This window comes from Pimephales promelas, chromosome 8 (genome assembly GCF_988280905.1).
Source record: "Pimephales promelas chromosome 8, fPimPro1.hap1.1, whole genome shotgun sequence".
Taxonomy (NCBI): domain Eukaryota; kingdom Metazoa; phylum Chordata; class Actinopteri; order Cypriniformes; family Leuciscidae; genus Pimephales; species Pimephales promelas.
Genome location: NC_142776.1, coordinates 8603364 through 8621584, shown reverse-complemented (window position 1 = coordinate 8621584; position 18221 = coordinate 8603364). Strand labels below are relative to the sequence as shown.

The 18221-nt window shown below is 36.5% G+C and overlaps 1 protein-coding gene across 2 annotated transcripts in view; it reads left to right on the top strand.

Annotated features, from left to right (window-relative positions):
• pkp4 (plakophilin 4) overlaps positions 1-17410 on the top strand; it is a 41087-nt gene extending 23677 nt beyond the window's left edge. For both annotated transcript variants that reach the window (XM_039689329.2, XM_039689330.2), the window contains 15 exons: positions 263-421; positions 537-747; positions 1188-1320; positions 3719-3932; positions 7388-7571; positions 7857-7974; positions 8583-8774; positions 10416-10589; positions 10942-11092; positions 11234-11426; positions 11614-11698; positions 13366-13483; positions 13641-13769; positions 14433-14506; positions 16330-17410. In XM_039689329.2, the coding sequence (XP_039545263.1) occupies positions 263-421; positions 537-747; positions 1188-1320; positions 3719-3932; positions 7388-7571; positions 7857-7974; positions 8583-8774; positions 10416-10589; positions 10942-11092; positions 11234-11426; positions 11614-11698; positions 13366-13483; positions 13641-13769; positions 14433-14506; positions 16330-16569 (2375 nt within the window). In that variant the 3' untranslated portion in view covers positions 16570-17410. The remainder of the gene's footprint in view (positions 1-262; positions 422-536; positions 748-1187; positions 1321-3718; positions 3933-7387; positions 7572-7856; positions 7975-8582; positions 8775-10415; positions 10590-10941; positions 11093-11233; positions 11427-11613; positions 11699-13365; positions 13484-13640; positions 13770-14432; positions 14507-16329) is intronic.
• Positions 17411-18221: the final 811 nt, after the last annotated feature.

Genomic DNA, 18221 nt, shown 5'->3' with positions numbered 1-18221 from the left:
ACCATTTGATGACTTAGAAGAACCATTTTGGGGTCCCCAAAGAACATATTAGTGAACAGTTTTTCATGTCATCACTGCAAAAACTCTTTTGGACCCTTTATTTTTAAGAGTGTATTGTAAGCTGATCTTTTCAGTAGAATATAATCTTTTTAGAAATATTGTATAGATTGGATGCACTTATCGAAAGAGTGGGTTTGTAAGTTTTTCATTAATGTATAAACTCATGACATTGACCGACTGTGATTCTCTAATCTTCATCTAGGCTTGCAAACCTCTTATAGTCAGAACAGCCAGTTAGGCCAGGAAGCCCGCTCCCCTGACTGCCACGTCACACCAATATATGAGGACAGAACCTTCCAGAACCCTCTGTACCAGAGCCCCACACACGGCTCCCAGAGCGTTATGTCCAGAAACAATACAGGTATGTGCCGGATGTCCTTCACGCACCACTGCTGTCTTTGCAAACTCAGTGAATGAGGTCTGACGTTTCCAGTGTTAATCTTAACAGTGTCTGTATTGCGAACTCTCTCACTCAGGGTTTGGCACTTTACAAAGGACCACTAGTCAGTGTAGCACTCTGAGGTACCAGCGAGGGTTATTCTCAATGGGCTCCATGGCAACGCACTCTGACACCTATCGTCCCGCCCATTACCGCCAAGCCGACTCGAACTACAACAGACACGCAGCTGCCGTCGACAACGCCGTCACACGCTCGCCTTCCATAGACAGTGCTCACAAAGATCCAAGGTGAAAAGCCGAATCGAGTCAACTTCAAGAAAAGATTGAGGACCAGCTTTGAAATCATTGACTTTTAAAACATGAAGAATTTACTTGTCAGCATGTCTTCCGCATAATTCTAACTTGCATATTTGTTGTTTCTTTGTAAACATATTTTTAGGCATATATAGTTTGCAAACAGAACGTGAATTTGACAGAAAATGTAAACAAGATCGTCTGAGTGTTCATTCACATTTGCAGTGCATATTTTAATGACAAATGTGATTTGGGGAAAAATAGAAGCTGGACCGATTTGATGTATTTAGTTGTTTGCCTTGATGCTAACATGTAAACACTATATTATGAGTGAAAAGATTGGAATATTTTAAATATGCAAACATTATTTTGTCTTAGTGGGATATTTTTCATATTTGTATGTGTGTTTGACATCTGTGTTCTACATCTGTTAGGGAGTTTGCCTGGAGAGACCCCGAGCTGCCAGAGGTGATCCGGATGCTGCAGCATCATTTTCCTTCTGTCCAGGCCAATGCTGCAGCGTACATACAGCACCTCTGCTACGGAGATAACCGCATAAAGGCAGAGGTATGGACACACTGCTCTTAATTAGGGCTGCAACAAACAATTATTTTGATAATCGATTAATCTAACGATTATTAGAACGATTAATCGACTAATCATCGATTATTTTGCCGGCTAATCAGTACGTTTGGAACTATTATTCAGCTTTTTCAATTAGTTAAAACACTGAGTATATATTCTTACTTTAATATAAAAAAAGAAAAACAGTTCAGCTTTTGAAATAGTGGTTTTAATGAACTTAGAGCTAACTAAACAGGTCATTCTCTTTAAGTTTAACTCAAATCACACACAAATGCTCTCTAAGCATTGTTTAATAAGCCCACTGCTTTTCATAGAACTGAAACAGAAAAAGGGTCATTACTTCAGGACACAAAAAGGGTAAAATATTAATCTGCAAACCCTTATTATAGATATAAAATTATAAAAGTTTTTTTACATGAGAATTGAGTTGACAGAGATGTTCTCATTCACCTTTTAATTTACAGAATGAAAAAGAAAAAGTAACTGCCATGATATTATTCCTAACATCTCCTTTTGTAAGTCTTCATGATTATGGAACATAATACAGGCAAATAAGACTATAATACCAAATAGTGTTACAATAATAAAAACAGCCCTGACTCGTAAGCTCAATCAAGCTTTATTCTATGCAAAATAAATCATCATATTACTGGAATTATATTATTATTGATGATATTATTACTATTAATAGTATTGCATGATCTAATATAGAGATACATTACCACTACAATTAGTTAGCTCCAGCTCGAGAACACTCAGTTCTCACCGGCTCCTCTTTTGCCGGGATGTTTCCTCTTTAAGTGCTCCAACATGCGTGTGGTGCTCCCGTGAAAAGCAAGTTCTGCCTTGCATGTATTGCACATGACAGCATTGTTGGTTTTAAGTTTTGTAACACTTTGCCAAACCTTGCTAGTTTGGTTGCGTTTTGTTTTTCTTTTACCGCACTTGAATTTATAAAGGGCTGCATTACACTCTAGCGCCAAAGCGCAGTAGCGGTCAAATCGCGATATTGCACACCCTTACATTAGGACACGTGAGATCAAACGACTACTCGACAACAAAGATATTTGTCGACCATTTTTTATTGTCGACGTTGTCGACAATGTTAACTAATCGTTGCAGCCCTACTCTTAATCAAGCCCAATTTAGTTGCTTTATGCACATTTATTAGGACAAAATTCTTGGACATAAATTTGTGTAGTGCAGGATGAGGCTCATTATTATTTATAATAATGATTTTAAATGTATACTCTTAGGCCTGTCACGATTGTCAATAAATCAATTAGCTCGATAATTTTTCCGGCCGCGATAGTTTCCATTTGCATGCTTGTTTGTTTTCTTCGTCTCTCTTCTCTCTCTACCAATGGAATGACAATGAAAGACTGGATGACAGCTCTCGGTTCCTTAGCGAAGGAGGAGTGAACTAGAGCTTAGATTCCCTGCCCGATCCCGAACCCGGCCCTTGATCTAGAGACGTGCACAACGCAATAGAGTGCGGCGCGGCACTAGATTTGATGGCTAAGTGCGAGCGTGTGGGGTAATGCACTCAGTCTGTGTGTTTGCATTGTGGGGGGTTAAAACGATTCGCGGGACTCCTGCAAACTAGAAATAGCCTATGAATAAAACATATAAAAACGAATAGATTTTTATTCATCTGTTGCAGAAAATCAACAAAACAACTAAAACAAAATAGAAACGATTTACAGGCCAGAGTTTCTATTCATAACATGTTTGCAGAGTTGAGTGATGTAGCCAATCACAGACATGTGTGTTGATTTCTTGAACGCAATGGCTAATCAGAAGCATTTAAAGGGATAGTTCACCCAAAAATGAAAATTCTTTCATCGTTTACTTACCCTCAAGTTGTTCCAAACCTCTATGTGTTTATTTGTTCTTCTGAACCCAAAGGAAGATATTTGGGTAACGCTTCCTTTTACAGTCTAGTTACCCATGTAAATACTATGTACTTATTTTAGTAACTACAATTACTGGGTAATAACTAGTACTAACCCTGAAACTACCCCTAAACCTACCCCTGTTCCATGTACTTACCTTATCTTAGCCAGTACTTTCTAGGTAAGTACACTGTAAGTACTGTACTGTAAAAGGAAGCGTTACCGAAATTTGTAAGAATGTTTTAATCAAACAGATCTCAATCCCCATTGACTTCCATAGTAGGAAAAAATACATACTATGGTAGTCAATGGGATAAATGTTGGGTTTTAACATTTCATGTTGAATAAATTACTGGTCATTACTGGAAAAGCTACAGTTTTTTAAAATAGCTGTTAAATGACTAGTACGCTATTGAAAAATGTTTCTACTTTTAGCTAGTTAGCAGAAAGAGAAGCACTTGCACACTGTTACTGTATGCTTCCAGGTGTGTCGACTGGGGGGAATCCGGCACCTGGTGGATCTGCTTGACCACAAAACCCTGGAAGTTCAGCGGAACGCCTGCGGAGCTCTGCGGAATCTCGTGTTCGGAAAAGCCACCGACGATAATAAAGTGTGTGTGAGGAATGCCGGTGGAATCCCAGCTTTGGTTCGTGTGTTGAGAAAAACTCCAGACTCTGAAGTGCGAGAGCTCGTAACCGGTGAGTGAGTGTGTGTGGGGGGTCACATGACTGACTGACATAAGAGAGTCTTTCTTTTGCTCTTTCACTCCCTCTCTCTTCCTCTGTTTTGCTCTTCCTGACTCGCTTTCTTTCGCTCCTGTGGTGATATCAGTTTGAGCTGTGAAGCTCAGATCAGAGATTACAGTCAATGGAACTCGTGGCTGTGATTAATGTGGAGGGACAAAGTATTTGATTAAAAGCTCTGCTGACACAAACTTGCACGCACACACATTTTATCCAAGCTGTGGATACCCTAAGTATCGCTAGATAGATACAGGAAAATTCCACACTCCCAGGCAGTTTTCTAGATGCATAGAGTTTATATTCACTGTCATTTCTCAAACAGAGGCAGCAGGTTTGTTCAGCAAAAACAAATCTCTCTTCTTCACACATACTCGCAACCACAGAGACTATTTTGTGTTAATGATCTCTATCTGCGGGATTTTTGTTTCACTCCCACTGTCTCTTTACAGTTTTACTGCACTCCTCTGAATGTGTCTCTCACTGTTCTAATGAGCCATGTTAAATGATGAAGTGTGATTTTAATTTCTTATTATGCATAAAGGAGTCTTCATCTCAATTCAAACCCTAAAATTAAACATTGAAATGAACAAAAACAAAAATGATCTGCTCCCACGTCCTCTATAAATTGTCCAATGGCATGCCATGTTTTAACTTGATTGTTAAATGGATTTTAAGCATTTGGCTAAAGGATTAAGAAAAGTAATTGGCTTTTTCTTTTGTTCCTATAGTTAAGTCTGATAAATCACAAAACACAAAAATCATTTTAAACATGTTTTAAACATTAAATTAAATTAAACAATTACTTTAAAGTCATTTATATAAATAACTAATGTGACTAAATTTCTCGATAGATGTTTAAAGGTGCTAAATGTAACTTTTTTTCTAAAATGAATCCCTTTTTTAATGCCTGTGTGTGAAGGGGTTGTAATCACACATTACAATTATCCACTTGTCGGGTTTTGATATTACCTCTGAAGGCCAGTATTCCTATTTCTATGTGACGTCTCCGGGTCGGGTTTTCTGCGAAAGCCATTGGATGTGACGTGCATGCGCGCTCCCGAGCCTCTCTCCTTTTATCATGTCTATCATGCGGCGGCACTGCAGCGAACGACATGAGTCTGATAACACCAAAACACTCCTGCCTCCAGCACGACACACACTCCAACACAAACTCCACATAAATATATTTTAAAAAAATAATAAAAAAAATCTCAGTATCTGCTGAAGCTTGTTAGGCCAAACGTGAATCGGACGAAAACACGGATCAACATCGGCAGAGCGTTTTAGAGACATCTGCTGTTTTTATTGTGATAAATAACAAGTTTTCAGATATGCTGAAATAATGGTAAACTGTAATGAAATAGCAAGGTATATTACAACATATATGAGACATGAATTGAACACAAAAGACTGTTCCAGGATAACAAAAAGTAGGTGCTTTAGGATGTAACTTTTATTTTATGTTCTAGATCTCATGTCTAACGTCACTCATCCCACAACTATCATATTGTTTACAATACACATTTCCAGACTCGTTCAGTACGGTAATGTTACTTCCTACGATCTTACTGATGCACTGAAATGAGCATGGAGCATTAGTTCAACGTCAAGCTGATAAAAGTAGTCTATTATTGTAACTGCAATGGGAGTTTCCAGCATGTTGTGTGATGCTTTCTCCGGTGTGTTGAAAGTCTCAGTGTACCATGTACCATGAGTGCTCGCTCTTGTGTTCGAGCACGTGCAAGAGCACGAGCGCTCTTGTAAAAATTGGTTGCAATAACATCACCGATAGAGGCCGCTAAAAAAATAGCACATATATATATATATATATATATATATATATATATATATTACGGCTGTCAGTTAAACGCGTTATTACCGGCGTTAACACCAACCCATTTTAACTGCGTCAATTTTTTTATCTTGCGATTAATGGTCTTTTTGGCCTAGCAAACTTTGCAGTTTTCTTTCACATGCTTTTACAACAGGACGCAGCATGCGTGGCGCTGCGCTTTGAAACCCATTCATTTCAATTACTTGCGCTGCGCGAGGACATTTTGTTGCTTCGCCAACCAAAGCGCTAGCGGATCTAGCTAGACCGTAAACAAAACAACAGGCACGCCACACACACTCGTTTGGGCTAGCAAGCCGGCCAAATAGTAGGTTAACGTTATGTTTTGAGTGGATGACGAGCGCGAGACGCCGAAATGGATGCCAATAAGATTCTGAATGGAAAGTTTACTTTTAAAAAGTTGCCAAATGGTTCCATTGACAAGACCAAAGTGATCTGTGTGTTTTGTTGTTGTGAACTGAACTATCATCATCGCAGAACGTTCAGTCTGAAATACCGCTTGATGATGGCCAAGCACACACACACACACTCATACACACACACAGCTGATGCGAATTCTACGCCCCCTCGTCAATATCAGGACCTCGTCAGTATTTCTTTCACCCTTTTATTGATGGACAGTGTTACATTGTGTGAGAGATTATTTGCTCCAAGTGAGAACTTTTTATTGTGAATTTGAACACAGTATGCCAATGTTGTTTTCAATAAAAAAACATTTGCATTATCCATGTTGATAAGAGCATTAAAATGAGAAAAAATAATGGAACAAAAAGAAATCAAGAGACATTTAGAATAGATAAAAATGTGCGATTAATTGAGATTAATCGCGAGTTAACTGACATTAATGCAATTAATCGCGATTAAATATTTTAATCGTTTGACAGCACTAATATATATATATATATATATACAGTAAATAATGTACGTCATTATGATTTCTAAAGGATCATGTGACTCTGAAGACTGGAGTAATGATGCTAAAAATTTTGCTTTGCCATGAAAATATATATAAAAAAATAAGAAAACGTTATTATTTTAAATACTTCTATCTAATAATGTGTTAGACAGGATTGTTAAACAGACCGTAAACTGATGAAGTGCTGTGTGCTCAGGCGCTCTCAACACAGTCAAAAAAAAAAGGCCACAACAACAAGCTCGGTTTACGTCACTTCAGAGTTCCTACTGGCGGTGCGAATGCAACCAGGAAAACGTTCCTATGGGAACCATTAGATCTCGGGGGAACCACCCTGGTGGCTAGGTCCTACAACTATCCAGAGCGAAAGCTCCTATAGTGAGCATAAGAGATTTCTTAAAATAAGAAATCTTAAATATTCTGAACATTTGACCAACATGCATACAGTACATTTGTGTTTTGTGTTTGTCTGACAAGAAAACTAAACAGTTTTCTAGCCAGTGGTAATTCTATGTGCCCACAGAGGGTTTAAGTATAAATAAATGTATAATAGATTCCTTCATTTTATATTTAGTCATTCTCATTTAATACTACACCATTGCATTTGATGTTATTCTACTACATTTTGGGTCCTTGTCTTGACAGGTGTGTTGTGGAACCTTTCGTCATGTGATTCTGTGAAGATGACGATCGCTCGGGACGCTCTCGGCCCACTTACCAACACCGTGATTATCCCTCACTCCGGGTGGGGTGCGGCCCCTCAACGAGAGGACCAGAAACTCAAACTGCACTCGTCTTTGGTGCTGAGGAACACCACCGGATGCCTCCGGTGGGTCTCGTGCAAATGCCTCCTTAGAAACGACCGGTCATGTGTACCAGCCAAATTATACAGGGCTTCCTGTTAAGATCAATTAATCAATAGTGGTTCAGATAACCTGCTGACTAGTTGACTTGGAAAATATATGGTTTTACATATCCCTGCTAGTAGTATCTCTCTTCAACCTCAGAGATGATCACTGTTTACATTTCTTTGTGACAATGACTGTATTCATCTGAATCAGATTGACATTGTATTGTTGACCATATGATGCTGATGTGTGTGTGTGTGTCTCAGGAACCTGAGCTCAGCTGGAGAAGAGGCCAGAAGGCAGATGCGTTGCTGTGAAGGGCTGATTGATTCCCTCCTCTATATAATCAAAACCTGTGTAAACACCTCCGATTATGACAGCAAGGTTAGATATATTCTTCTGATTGCATACAGAATATACATAAAACCATCCAGTTCTTATGTACAACATTGTATTGCGTTGCTAATATTTGGAACGTGTTTGATATACTCTTGCCAGATATTTGACAAATTTTCAGACTGTATATGCTATGACAGCTGGGAAGAGGCTGAGGCTCTTGTTGCTTATAAAAAGGTGTTGCATGTTTTCCATGCCACTCCTCTAAGGGCCAAATAGTATTGAGTGCCCCTAGTGGTGGACCACAGCGATGTTCGGCTTCGGGTCTTTCTTTACAAAATCTTAGTCGTAGCATGCCATCTGCTGGAAAAGCCTGGAAAAGATGTTTTTAAAAAAAAAAAAAAAAATTATATTATTACATTTTATTTATTTATTAATACGGATAATAAGCATTATAAACAGCTATTGTTATTATTTATTTAATTTACTAATTTAATTGAACCCTTTTCACTGGTGATTTTTGAAGAATCTCCAAGACACTTTTTAATATAATGAGGATTGGGACTCAAGCTCCAAAATTAAAAAAAAATATTGCCATGAAGTATCTTAAACACAGACCAATGACTTTACTTGTATACTTTTCCTTTCCCTTTCAGATTGTGGAAAACTGTGTGTGCACTTTGAGGAACCTGTCTTACCGTCTTGAGTTGGAGATGCCTCCGTCTCGGCTGATGGGAACTCAGGACCTGGACACGCTCCTGGGCCCGGACGGCTCCGGTAAGCAGGCCGACTACAGCTGCTGGGGTCTCAGAAAGAAGAAGAAGAAGAGATCCTGGCAAGATCAGCAGGTGAACTTTCACTACATAAACTAAGCTTGGATCCCATGTTCTTAAAAAAGCTTGAAACTGCTTCTGTGCTCTTTAGAAAAATTAAATGATAAGGGGTACCAAAAGCTGTACATTTACAGGAATATTTTTTTCAGAACAGTCATTTAAAACTTGAGAACCTTAGTACATTTTAAAATTGGGATTTCTATCCCTGGAATTCATTGAAAGTAATGGAAAAGCCTTTCTTGGACCTAATTATAGCTTAGGACAACTCGTTTTCATTAGCTATAAAATGTTTATATGTAGGTAAATTATTCTTAGATTGTGAGTGCTATATTTATAAAATATAGGGAAACACCAGAATTTTAACCCCTGAAAAAAATGATCAGCCGAAAATGGCATTTTTGGTTTTTGTCCGAAACAGAAAAACGACCGAAAATATCAGCCGAAGATATATACTGCCCCGCCCCTCAGTGTTCAGCGCCCAGACTTCACTCTCGCTCTAGCCGTTATTACTGCATGGTGTGACACTCCGCTCAATAATACGCTCTGTGCACTCAATTGCTTGCGGCCCTTGCGAACGCTCCACTTATCGGGCTCTTGCTCATCGGGAAAACAAAGTCCGCTCAAATAACTGTATACATTTCTATGTAGTTGTAGTATACTTGTTTCTGTTTGCAATAGCCCTACTGTGCTGTAACAATGATGCAACCCTCTCGTTGACTGATCCGCTCCCCGCTACGCTCTGCTCACATGCTCTGATAATAATAGCTTTGTAAAATTATAGCTGAAAAAAATTATCAGCTGAAAATGGCATTTTTGTCTGAAACAGAAAAATGGCATTTTAGTGTTAATTTAAATAATAGTGTATTTTATTTTGTTGGAGTATATATTATATATTTTTTTTTAATTTAGCATCATTGTTGAATTTCATTAAAAAGTCTAATATTAATTATTAGAAATAATTTATTTAAAAAAAAATATTTTTTTGGTGCATCCCTAATAAAATAAAAGTATTGTTTAAATGTATTGTTTCAAAATGATGTATTAAAATTTAATTATTTTAATTAAATTTAAATCTGGTAATAATGAACAACTAGAAACAGGAAGTTAAAAGTGAGAAAGTTATGGATAATTGTCATTATATGATTAAGTTTGTTGTTGTAATTAATAGGGCTGTGCAACGATTAATCGCATCCAAAATAAAAGTTTATGCTTACATAATATATGTGTTTGTACTGTGTATAATTATTATGTATAAAAAATTAATTTTCTAAAAATGTGTTATTAATACATAAAATATAAAGGTATATTTAATATAAATTATGTATAAATAAATATATATATATATATATATATATATATATACATGCAAATACTTCTTTAATATACACATGCCTGTGTGCGTATTTATTTATACAAAATAATTATACACGCATATATTATGTAAACACAAACTTTTATTTTGGATGTGATTAATCATTTCCCAGCCCTAGTAATTAATAATTAATAATTAACTGTTAATAATTATTAATTACAATAAAACTAATTAATACATTAAAATACTGTTAATGGATATGTAATTGTATCTTTTTTTTCCTTTTGTATTTAGCACTTAGTTCAAATCTGAAACTAACCTATCACTCTTTGTGTTTGATGCAGTGGGATGGTGTGGGGCCTATTCCAGGATTTTCTGGAAGTCCAAAGGGGGCAGAGATGCTGTGGCATCCATCTGTGGTAAAGCCGTACCTCACTCTGCTGGCAGAGAGCTCCAACCCAGCCACGCTGGAAGGGGCGGCCGGGTCTCTGCAGAATCTTTCCGCTGGAACCTGGAGGGTAGGCTGCTTGTGGTCACTTTACCATAAACTGAATTATACAGACACAGTGCTCAGAATAGAGCTGAATTATATGAATGTCTATAATTGGTTGGTGGATGAAGAATATGTCCTGCACACCCACACACACACACTACAAGTCTAGATGTAGCTTCAAGGTTCTAATACAGCAATAGTTGTATTTAATGTTCTTTATTTGCTTCCCCTTTAAGCGTCCTTTTGAAGTTTTCAGTCAGAACTAAGAAAAACATTTCGGTTTCATTACTTTTTTTAAATGCAACTACTGGGCGCACTGATGAACGTTTCTCTGAAATGTTAAGATTCTTTTACACTCTCTCTCTCTCACCGTTCAGTTTGCGGCCTACATCCGTGCTGCCGTACGTAAAGAGAAGGGTTTGCCCATTCTGGTGGAGCTACTGAGAATGGATAATGACAGGGTGGTCTGCTCTGTGGCCACTGCTCTACGTAACATGGCTCTGGACGCCAGGAACAAGGAGCTCATTGGTCAGTCACTCAAACGTATTGCCATGAACTCAGTGCAATGCTTTACATTCCGTTTTTATTATATGTCGGTTTTATGTGGCCATTAAAAATTGCATTGCATCTTCTAAAATAAATGTTTGCTGAATTCGGTTGCTTTGAAAGGAAAATACGCCATGCGGGACCTAGTGACCCGTCTCCCTGGCAACGGGCCCTCCCTGCTGTCGGATGAGACGGTGGCAGCGGTCTGTTGTGCCCTGCACGAGGTCACCAGCAGGAATATGGAGAACGCCCGTGCGCTCGCCCAGACGGGCGGCATCGACAAACTGGTTACAATCAGCCGAGGACGCGGGGAGAGGTACATACCTCTTTTTATGGGCTCGTTGAAGTGGCCAGTTTTATGTGTTCATTGCGTTGGTGTACCGTTTCAATCATATTAAAGTACATTTAATATGATTAAAATAAATATATAGAGAGAGCCTCTATTCTTTCTTTGGACCTCCTAGTGAGGGTAGGAGTGTTTGAGGTCTTGTTCTCTGTTGCAGGTACTCCATGAAGGTGGTCAAGGCAGCGGCTCAGGTGTTAAACACTCTGTGGCAGTACAGAGATCTGCGCACCTTCTACAAAAAGGTACATGTTCTCAGGACCCTGATGTTCTCATGATTTTCTCATGAATTCCATTTTGTAGGATCTGATTAAAAGTGCACAGCGATAAATTAGGGGTGTAAGGGTACATAAAAATGACGGTTCGCTACATACCTCAGTTTTGAAGTGGTTTGGTATGTTTTTTGGTACAGCATGGGGAAAAACAGACAATGTTTGTTTAAAGTGGTTTACTGAACAAGCTATGTCTGTCAGGATTCAGGATTTTGTCAACTGGCATCAACATACACTTCAGTTTATGGTGCTGTTGTGATTGGGGAAGAGATTTGAAATGATTACATTTCGAATGGAAACTATGTTAGAATTATTGCACTTCCATTCTAATGTCCTTTGTTTATTTGACTTGCGCACGGCGGCACTCGTTCATGTAGACTCGTAATCCTTCATGTGAAATGGAAATATTTGCGTGGTAAATATACAACTGTGAGATGCAAGTTGCGCTCTGAGGAAAACGCGTCTCAACACACATCTGACAGTAGGGCAAACCATGTAGGTTTATGATTTTGTTAAAAGCGCTTAATGTAAAGCACATCTCATGTTTACATCTTATTTCTCAGAAGTATATCGACATAAACATTATTGTTCCATTCTAGGTGAAACTTGTGAGTTTGACTGTAGACTGTATTAGTTCAGTACACATGCGGAACACTCAGCAAAAATGTTAATAATCAGTATTTTTGTCTTACTTTTCAGTAAAAAAATATATATCTTAATATCCTTAAAACAACACACATTTCCTTAAGAACAATTAGCTTCAGACAATGTCTTAATTTGTTTTAATTTAAAAAAATTTTTTAAAGGCTTTTTTTGGAAAAAGTCTCATATTACAACTCCACCAGAGTTACAACAGTTGACTGTTACCGTTTTTTAGTCCATTAAGCTGATATTCTTCTGATATTTAGAAGAATATCAGTAACCAGACAGTTTCTGGTCTCTTTGACTTCCATAGTAGGAAAAAATATATACTATCAAGTCAATGTGACCAGAAACTGGCTGGTTACTGATATACTTCTAAATATCAGAAAATCGTCTGACAGGATTCGAAAACGGTAACTTAACCAGCATGGTAAAATGAGCCTATTTCCAAAAATAGTGGAGTATCCCTTTAAGCCATTTTGAAATATTTTTTCTTGTTTTTAAACATAAACTTGACTCAATTTAGTTGAATTTATGCTTAAAACAAGAAACATATTACTTTAAACTATTCAGTGAAATGCATCTTTTTTTTTTTTTTAGATTTTTACATATTTAACTGGAAAGCAAGACAAAAATACTGATTAGGAAAATGCAGATACTAGTGTAGTTTTAACAGTGTCTTAAAAGCTCTGATCTGATGACTCAAACCACATTTGGAGGCAATGCAAGTTGAAGATGCTTTATATAATTTATAGTGTGTACACTAATGCCTTGTGGAAAAAAGAACAATTTCTTAATCATAATACTTGTAAATCCACCATTGCACTACAATAACAGTTTTAAACCTAGAAGAAAACAACAATACGATCATCAAAATTACTTGAAATAGAATTAAATAAATAAAAAATACTCTGTGTCTTACCACTTGTGATTGGATCACCTGAGATACTTAATAATAGTAGGTGTAAATGGGGCCTGTGTGTTCTGTGATTCATCAGGATGGATGGAACCAGAATCACTTCATAACTCCAGTGTCAACACTGGAACGAGACCGCTACCGTTCCCAACCTACTCTGCCAACCAGCAACGTACAGATGTCACCTGTTATCCAATCAGGTGAGTCTGATTGTAATTCTGTAGAAGCTACAGGGAAATGACTCACTGCTTCTATAGGCTGATATTAATATTATTATTTAGTCGTTTTATTTTTATTATTTGCACTCTGAAACGATTAATTGACAATCAATATTTAATTTTGTCCCCACACATTTAGGAGGCAGTGCCACCTCTTCCCCGGCCATGTTGGGTATTAGAGGTCATCGTTTAAATCAACGGCGGACCCAGTCATCTATGCAACTTCATAATTATTATGGAGACGCCAACAGAAACAGTCAATATACAGGTGAGCTTTCCTAAAGTTCACAAAATACCCACATTTTTATTATGTACACTTTATAGTATTTGAAAGCAAAAAGGCTTTTGTAATTTTCTGCCCCTGAAATGACTTTTCTAGTGGTGTGCAGCCAGGGAAAAACTCCCCTCTCGATCCTTGTCAAGTCCCAGTGGATGAAATTAATCCTTTCTTTCTGAATATTTTGTTTAATTCAGAAATATGCAGCATAGTTGGTAATGATTTATCTTGAAAAACAACTGAAGGATCTGTCTGTGAATTAGATGAGGGACTCTTCAACTAATAGAGCAATCAGTTTTACTTCCCTGTCTGGTCGGAAGTCACAGTGGTCATTCATTTAAGAGCACTTGACCTCCGTAGTTACTCTTCATTGATTGGTGCTACTTCAACCTGGAGGGTCTGATGATGTATTTGTGATTCAGAATGTGGGTTCAGTGTGAGTGAGGTCTTCATTAGGTCTTTTGGGCTGTTGAACCGATTCCGCCCTGCTCTCCACCCTAATTGTGCTTTACAAAAAATAGAGCTTCACAACAGACTGTACTCTTATATAAAATATAACACGTTTAAACATCAAATTAGATAGCATGGATGGTCATAACTATACCTGGTATATACTACAAGCATTTATTGAGTTTTTTTAATATTTGTGTTTAGGGTCTGGAAAGCAGTCAGCCTATTTCATCAGTTCCTATCCCTCTCCTTCAGCGGAGGAGTCCCACAGGTCACAGGTGAGTTTAACTCTTGCTCGCCTCACAGAACAAAAAGAAATAGCTATCTCTTAAGCCTGCTGCGCCCAGATGCCATATGCCCTCTTCAAATGATGTCCATTGATGTAGATTTAATGCGTCTAATCCCAGCAGATTAAGTTTACATAATCCTTTGGCTTTTTTTTTCTTGACCACAAATAAAACAGGCATCTGAGTTTAAATGTTTAATGTATGACACTGGTACCGTATATAAAGGTTTTAAATATTTTATAAGGTAAAATGTCACATTTTTGTAAGATTTTAAATATCTATCTCTTCTAAATGCTCATAAATTGCATTGTGCCATCTCAAACTACATGAATAAATATGAATATAAGTTTTACAGTTATTTATTTAATATTTTACAAGATGTTACTAGCTTGGAGCTTTAAATTATAACACTTTAAGATGTTTATTAGCGTTTAAAGATCTCATCAAGATGAATATAACATTTTTTTATTTGAACAAGCTGCCGACAATGCGTCTGTTCAGGCTGACACGAAACATTCGGATGCTGTCAATCCAACTAGTGTTGTGTTCTAATCTTGTTTTCCATTGAGCTGCAAAAAATTCTGGCAGCCAATAAGATTCGCGCTATTGGTCACTCACATGCCAAGAGCTGCTGTTGTCACATAAAACTACGACTTTGTCAGAAACGGAAAGTTTCCGTAACCAGGGTATTTCTGCTTTTTTTTTTATAAGTGCCTCCTAATGTCAGAGACAGAACATGAATTTTCATTCAGCCTGTCTCAACAAACTTATTGTATGTGAAAATTAAACTTTTATGTTTGTGTGAAAAGGCCTTAATGCTGATATTTTTACAGTTAGGCTTTTAGTTGTTAACTGTAAAAGAAAAAGTAACAGGGTTACCAAATTAAGATCATCTACTGACCAACCTAGCAAAATATACGAAGTAAATAAATAGATGTTAGTATGGGATAACTGGGATACCAAAGTTATTATTAATTATTAATTATTTCCTTGTATTATATATATATATATGTATATATATATATATTTTTTTTTTTATTATATATATATATATATATATATATATATAGGGCTGTCAAATGATTAATCGCAATTAATCGCATCCAAAATAAAAGTTTGTGTTTACATAATATATGTGGATGCACTGTGTGTAATTATTTTATATATATAAATACACACACATTCTTGTTTATATTCAAGAAATATTGTCATGTTTATACTGTATATAGATTTATATATAATTTATTTAATATATAAATATTTTGTATATAAATAATATTTTTTCTTAAATATACATCCATGTATGTGTGTATTTATATATATATATATATATATATATATATATAGGGCTGTCAAACGATTAATCATAATTAATCGCATCCAAAATAAAAGTTTGTGTTTACATAATATATGTGGATGCACTGTGTGTAATTATTTTATATATATAAATCCACACACATGCTTGTATATATTCAAGAAATATTGTCATGTTTATACTGTATATAGATTTATATATAATTTATATTATATATACATATTTTATATATAAATAATATTTTTTCTTAAATATACATCCATGTGTGTGTATTTATATATATATATATATATATATATATATACAAAATAATTATACACAGTGCACCCACGTATATTATGTAAACACAAACTTTTATTTTGGATGCGATTAATCGCGATTAATCGTTTGACAGAGTCACTAGATTATGTTTAGAAAAAAGTTATTTCTTGTCACGGTTTATTCATATTTATTTATAAATGATGAACACAAAAGGCGCTCATTTCACCTCTTCTTTCAGCATGGCCGGCTCTACTACCCAGATGACTCAAATCAAAGCACCTATGACACTTTTGGAATGTACCTGTCGTCTCCGATGGGCTACGAGGATGCCTACCTGGACGAGCCGGTCCGTTATCCCGTGGTGAGCGAGAGGCAGGTGCTCAAACCCAATACCAACTACGTGGACTTCTACTCCACCACACGCAGGCCTTCATACAGAACTCAGCCCTACCCGGCCTCACCTGACTCATGGGTGTAGGCATCTACGTTTGTGCGTAATTGTTCATGTAACGTGTAGCCATAGATAGAATATAACAAGGACGTGTCACTCCTTAAGACATATCTGGATCGGTGGATTCCAAGACTGTTGTATGGACAAGCTGTTGCATTTGAAGTGACTGGTTCATTTTCATTCAACAAATTTAATTTGTTTTATGTGTCCGGTGCAGCGACATTCATTTTCATTTGTGTGGGTGTGTCTGCAGGCGTGAGTGGGAAAGTGTGTGGGAGAATAGATGACATTAAATGCTCCATTAAATTAACTTGAATTTGACCCGGGATGAGTGTGAGCCAAAGATTTACTTTTCAGTATCTGCTGTTTTTTAAAACAGCAACAACGTGTTTAAGGTCTGATTTACTAAGAACTTGAACCATCTTTTTTATGATTTAATTTTTCATGTTGTTTTTTTTTAATGGCATGTATTATAGTCACCCCAGTTTTTGAGCAAAATGAAATGGTGTAACTAAATTACATATTGGCTGAAAAGTCTAATTCTAAAGTCTAAGTCTAAAGAAATAATAGCAGTGTAAAAAAAAGATTAACACTAATAATGTTCTGTGCAATTGAAACAAAAACGTCATTTTGTCTGATCTCATTGCTGTAGCCTACTTAATGTAAAGATTAATGTATGTTCCATGGAGTCTTGCACAACTACGTCAGTTTATTGTACTACCGTGATCTGTGCTACTAAGCACAAAAAACTGTGCCATGATAAATCGCTATGTAGAACTGTGTGTATATGTAAGAGACCTTATGGAGGCAAAAGTTATTACTATCAGAATATTTAGATGTAATAAAGATGACATTTGTTTTTTTTATATTTGATGTTGTTGGATTATGTTGTTTATTTCTCAGGTGTTTTTCACACTACAAATTGTGTCAATGCATCCTAACAGCAGCACCAATATACCAATATATATGTATTAAAGAGATAGTTCACCCAAAAATGAAGATTCTGTCATCATTTACTCACCCTCATGTTGTTCTAAACCTCTTCCGTCAGCCGTCTCGTTACCAACATTTTTCAAAATATCTTGTTCTGTGTTCAGCAGAAGAAATAAATCCATACAGGTTTAGAACAACATGAAGGTGAGTAAATAATGACAGAATCTTCATTTTTGGGTAATCTATCCCTTTAATTGGACAGTTGTTCCATTGATAGCCACACGGGGACGCCAAAGAGTCGAGAATACTGCACAGGAACGCAGAACTATGTCACTAGGTGGACTAGTGGTTTGACGGAATGAAACCCCTGCCCTCATCCTTATCAGTTGCTATATTTATTTCCCGGTTTAGCTTTTACTGTCGGCACACATTTATTAAATAGTATTAACTTTATTAGTAGTATATTTATTGGATTTACCTTCACTGTATCATGAAAACAAAATCATGATAAATTAAAAAAGTATTACAATTTTGGTGTAATGTAGGGAACTAAAAAAGCGTAATCCGGACTTTCAAAAATATGCTTGGTCATGCTCATTAACTTTTTTTATTAATAACTTGATTTGATATTTAGACAATAGTAAGTAAGAGAATTAATAGTTTGGAAACTAACATGACTGATAAAAAGCTAAAGTTGGCCATTGTATCAGTGAGAATCTTTAACTAGAAAAACAGGCCAACTTTTC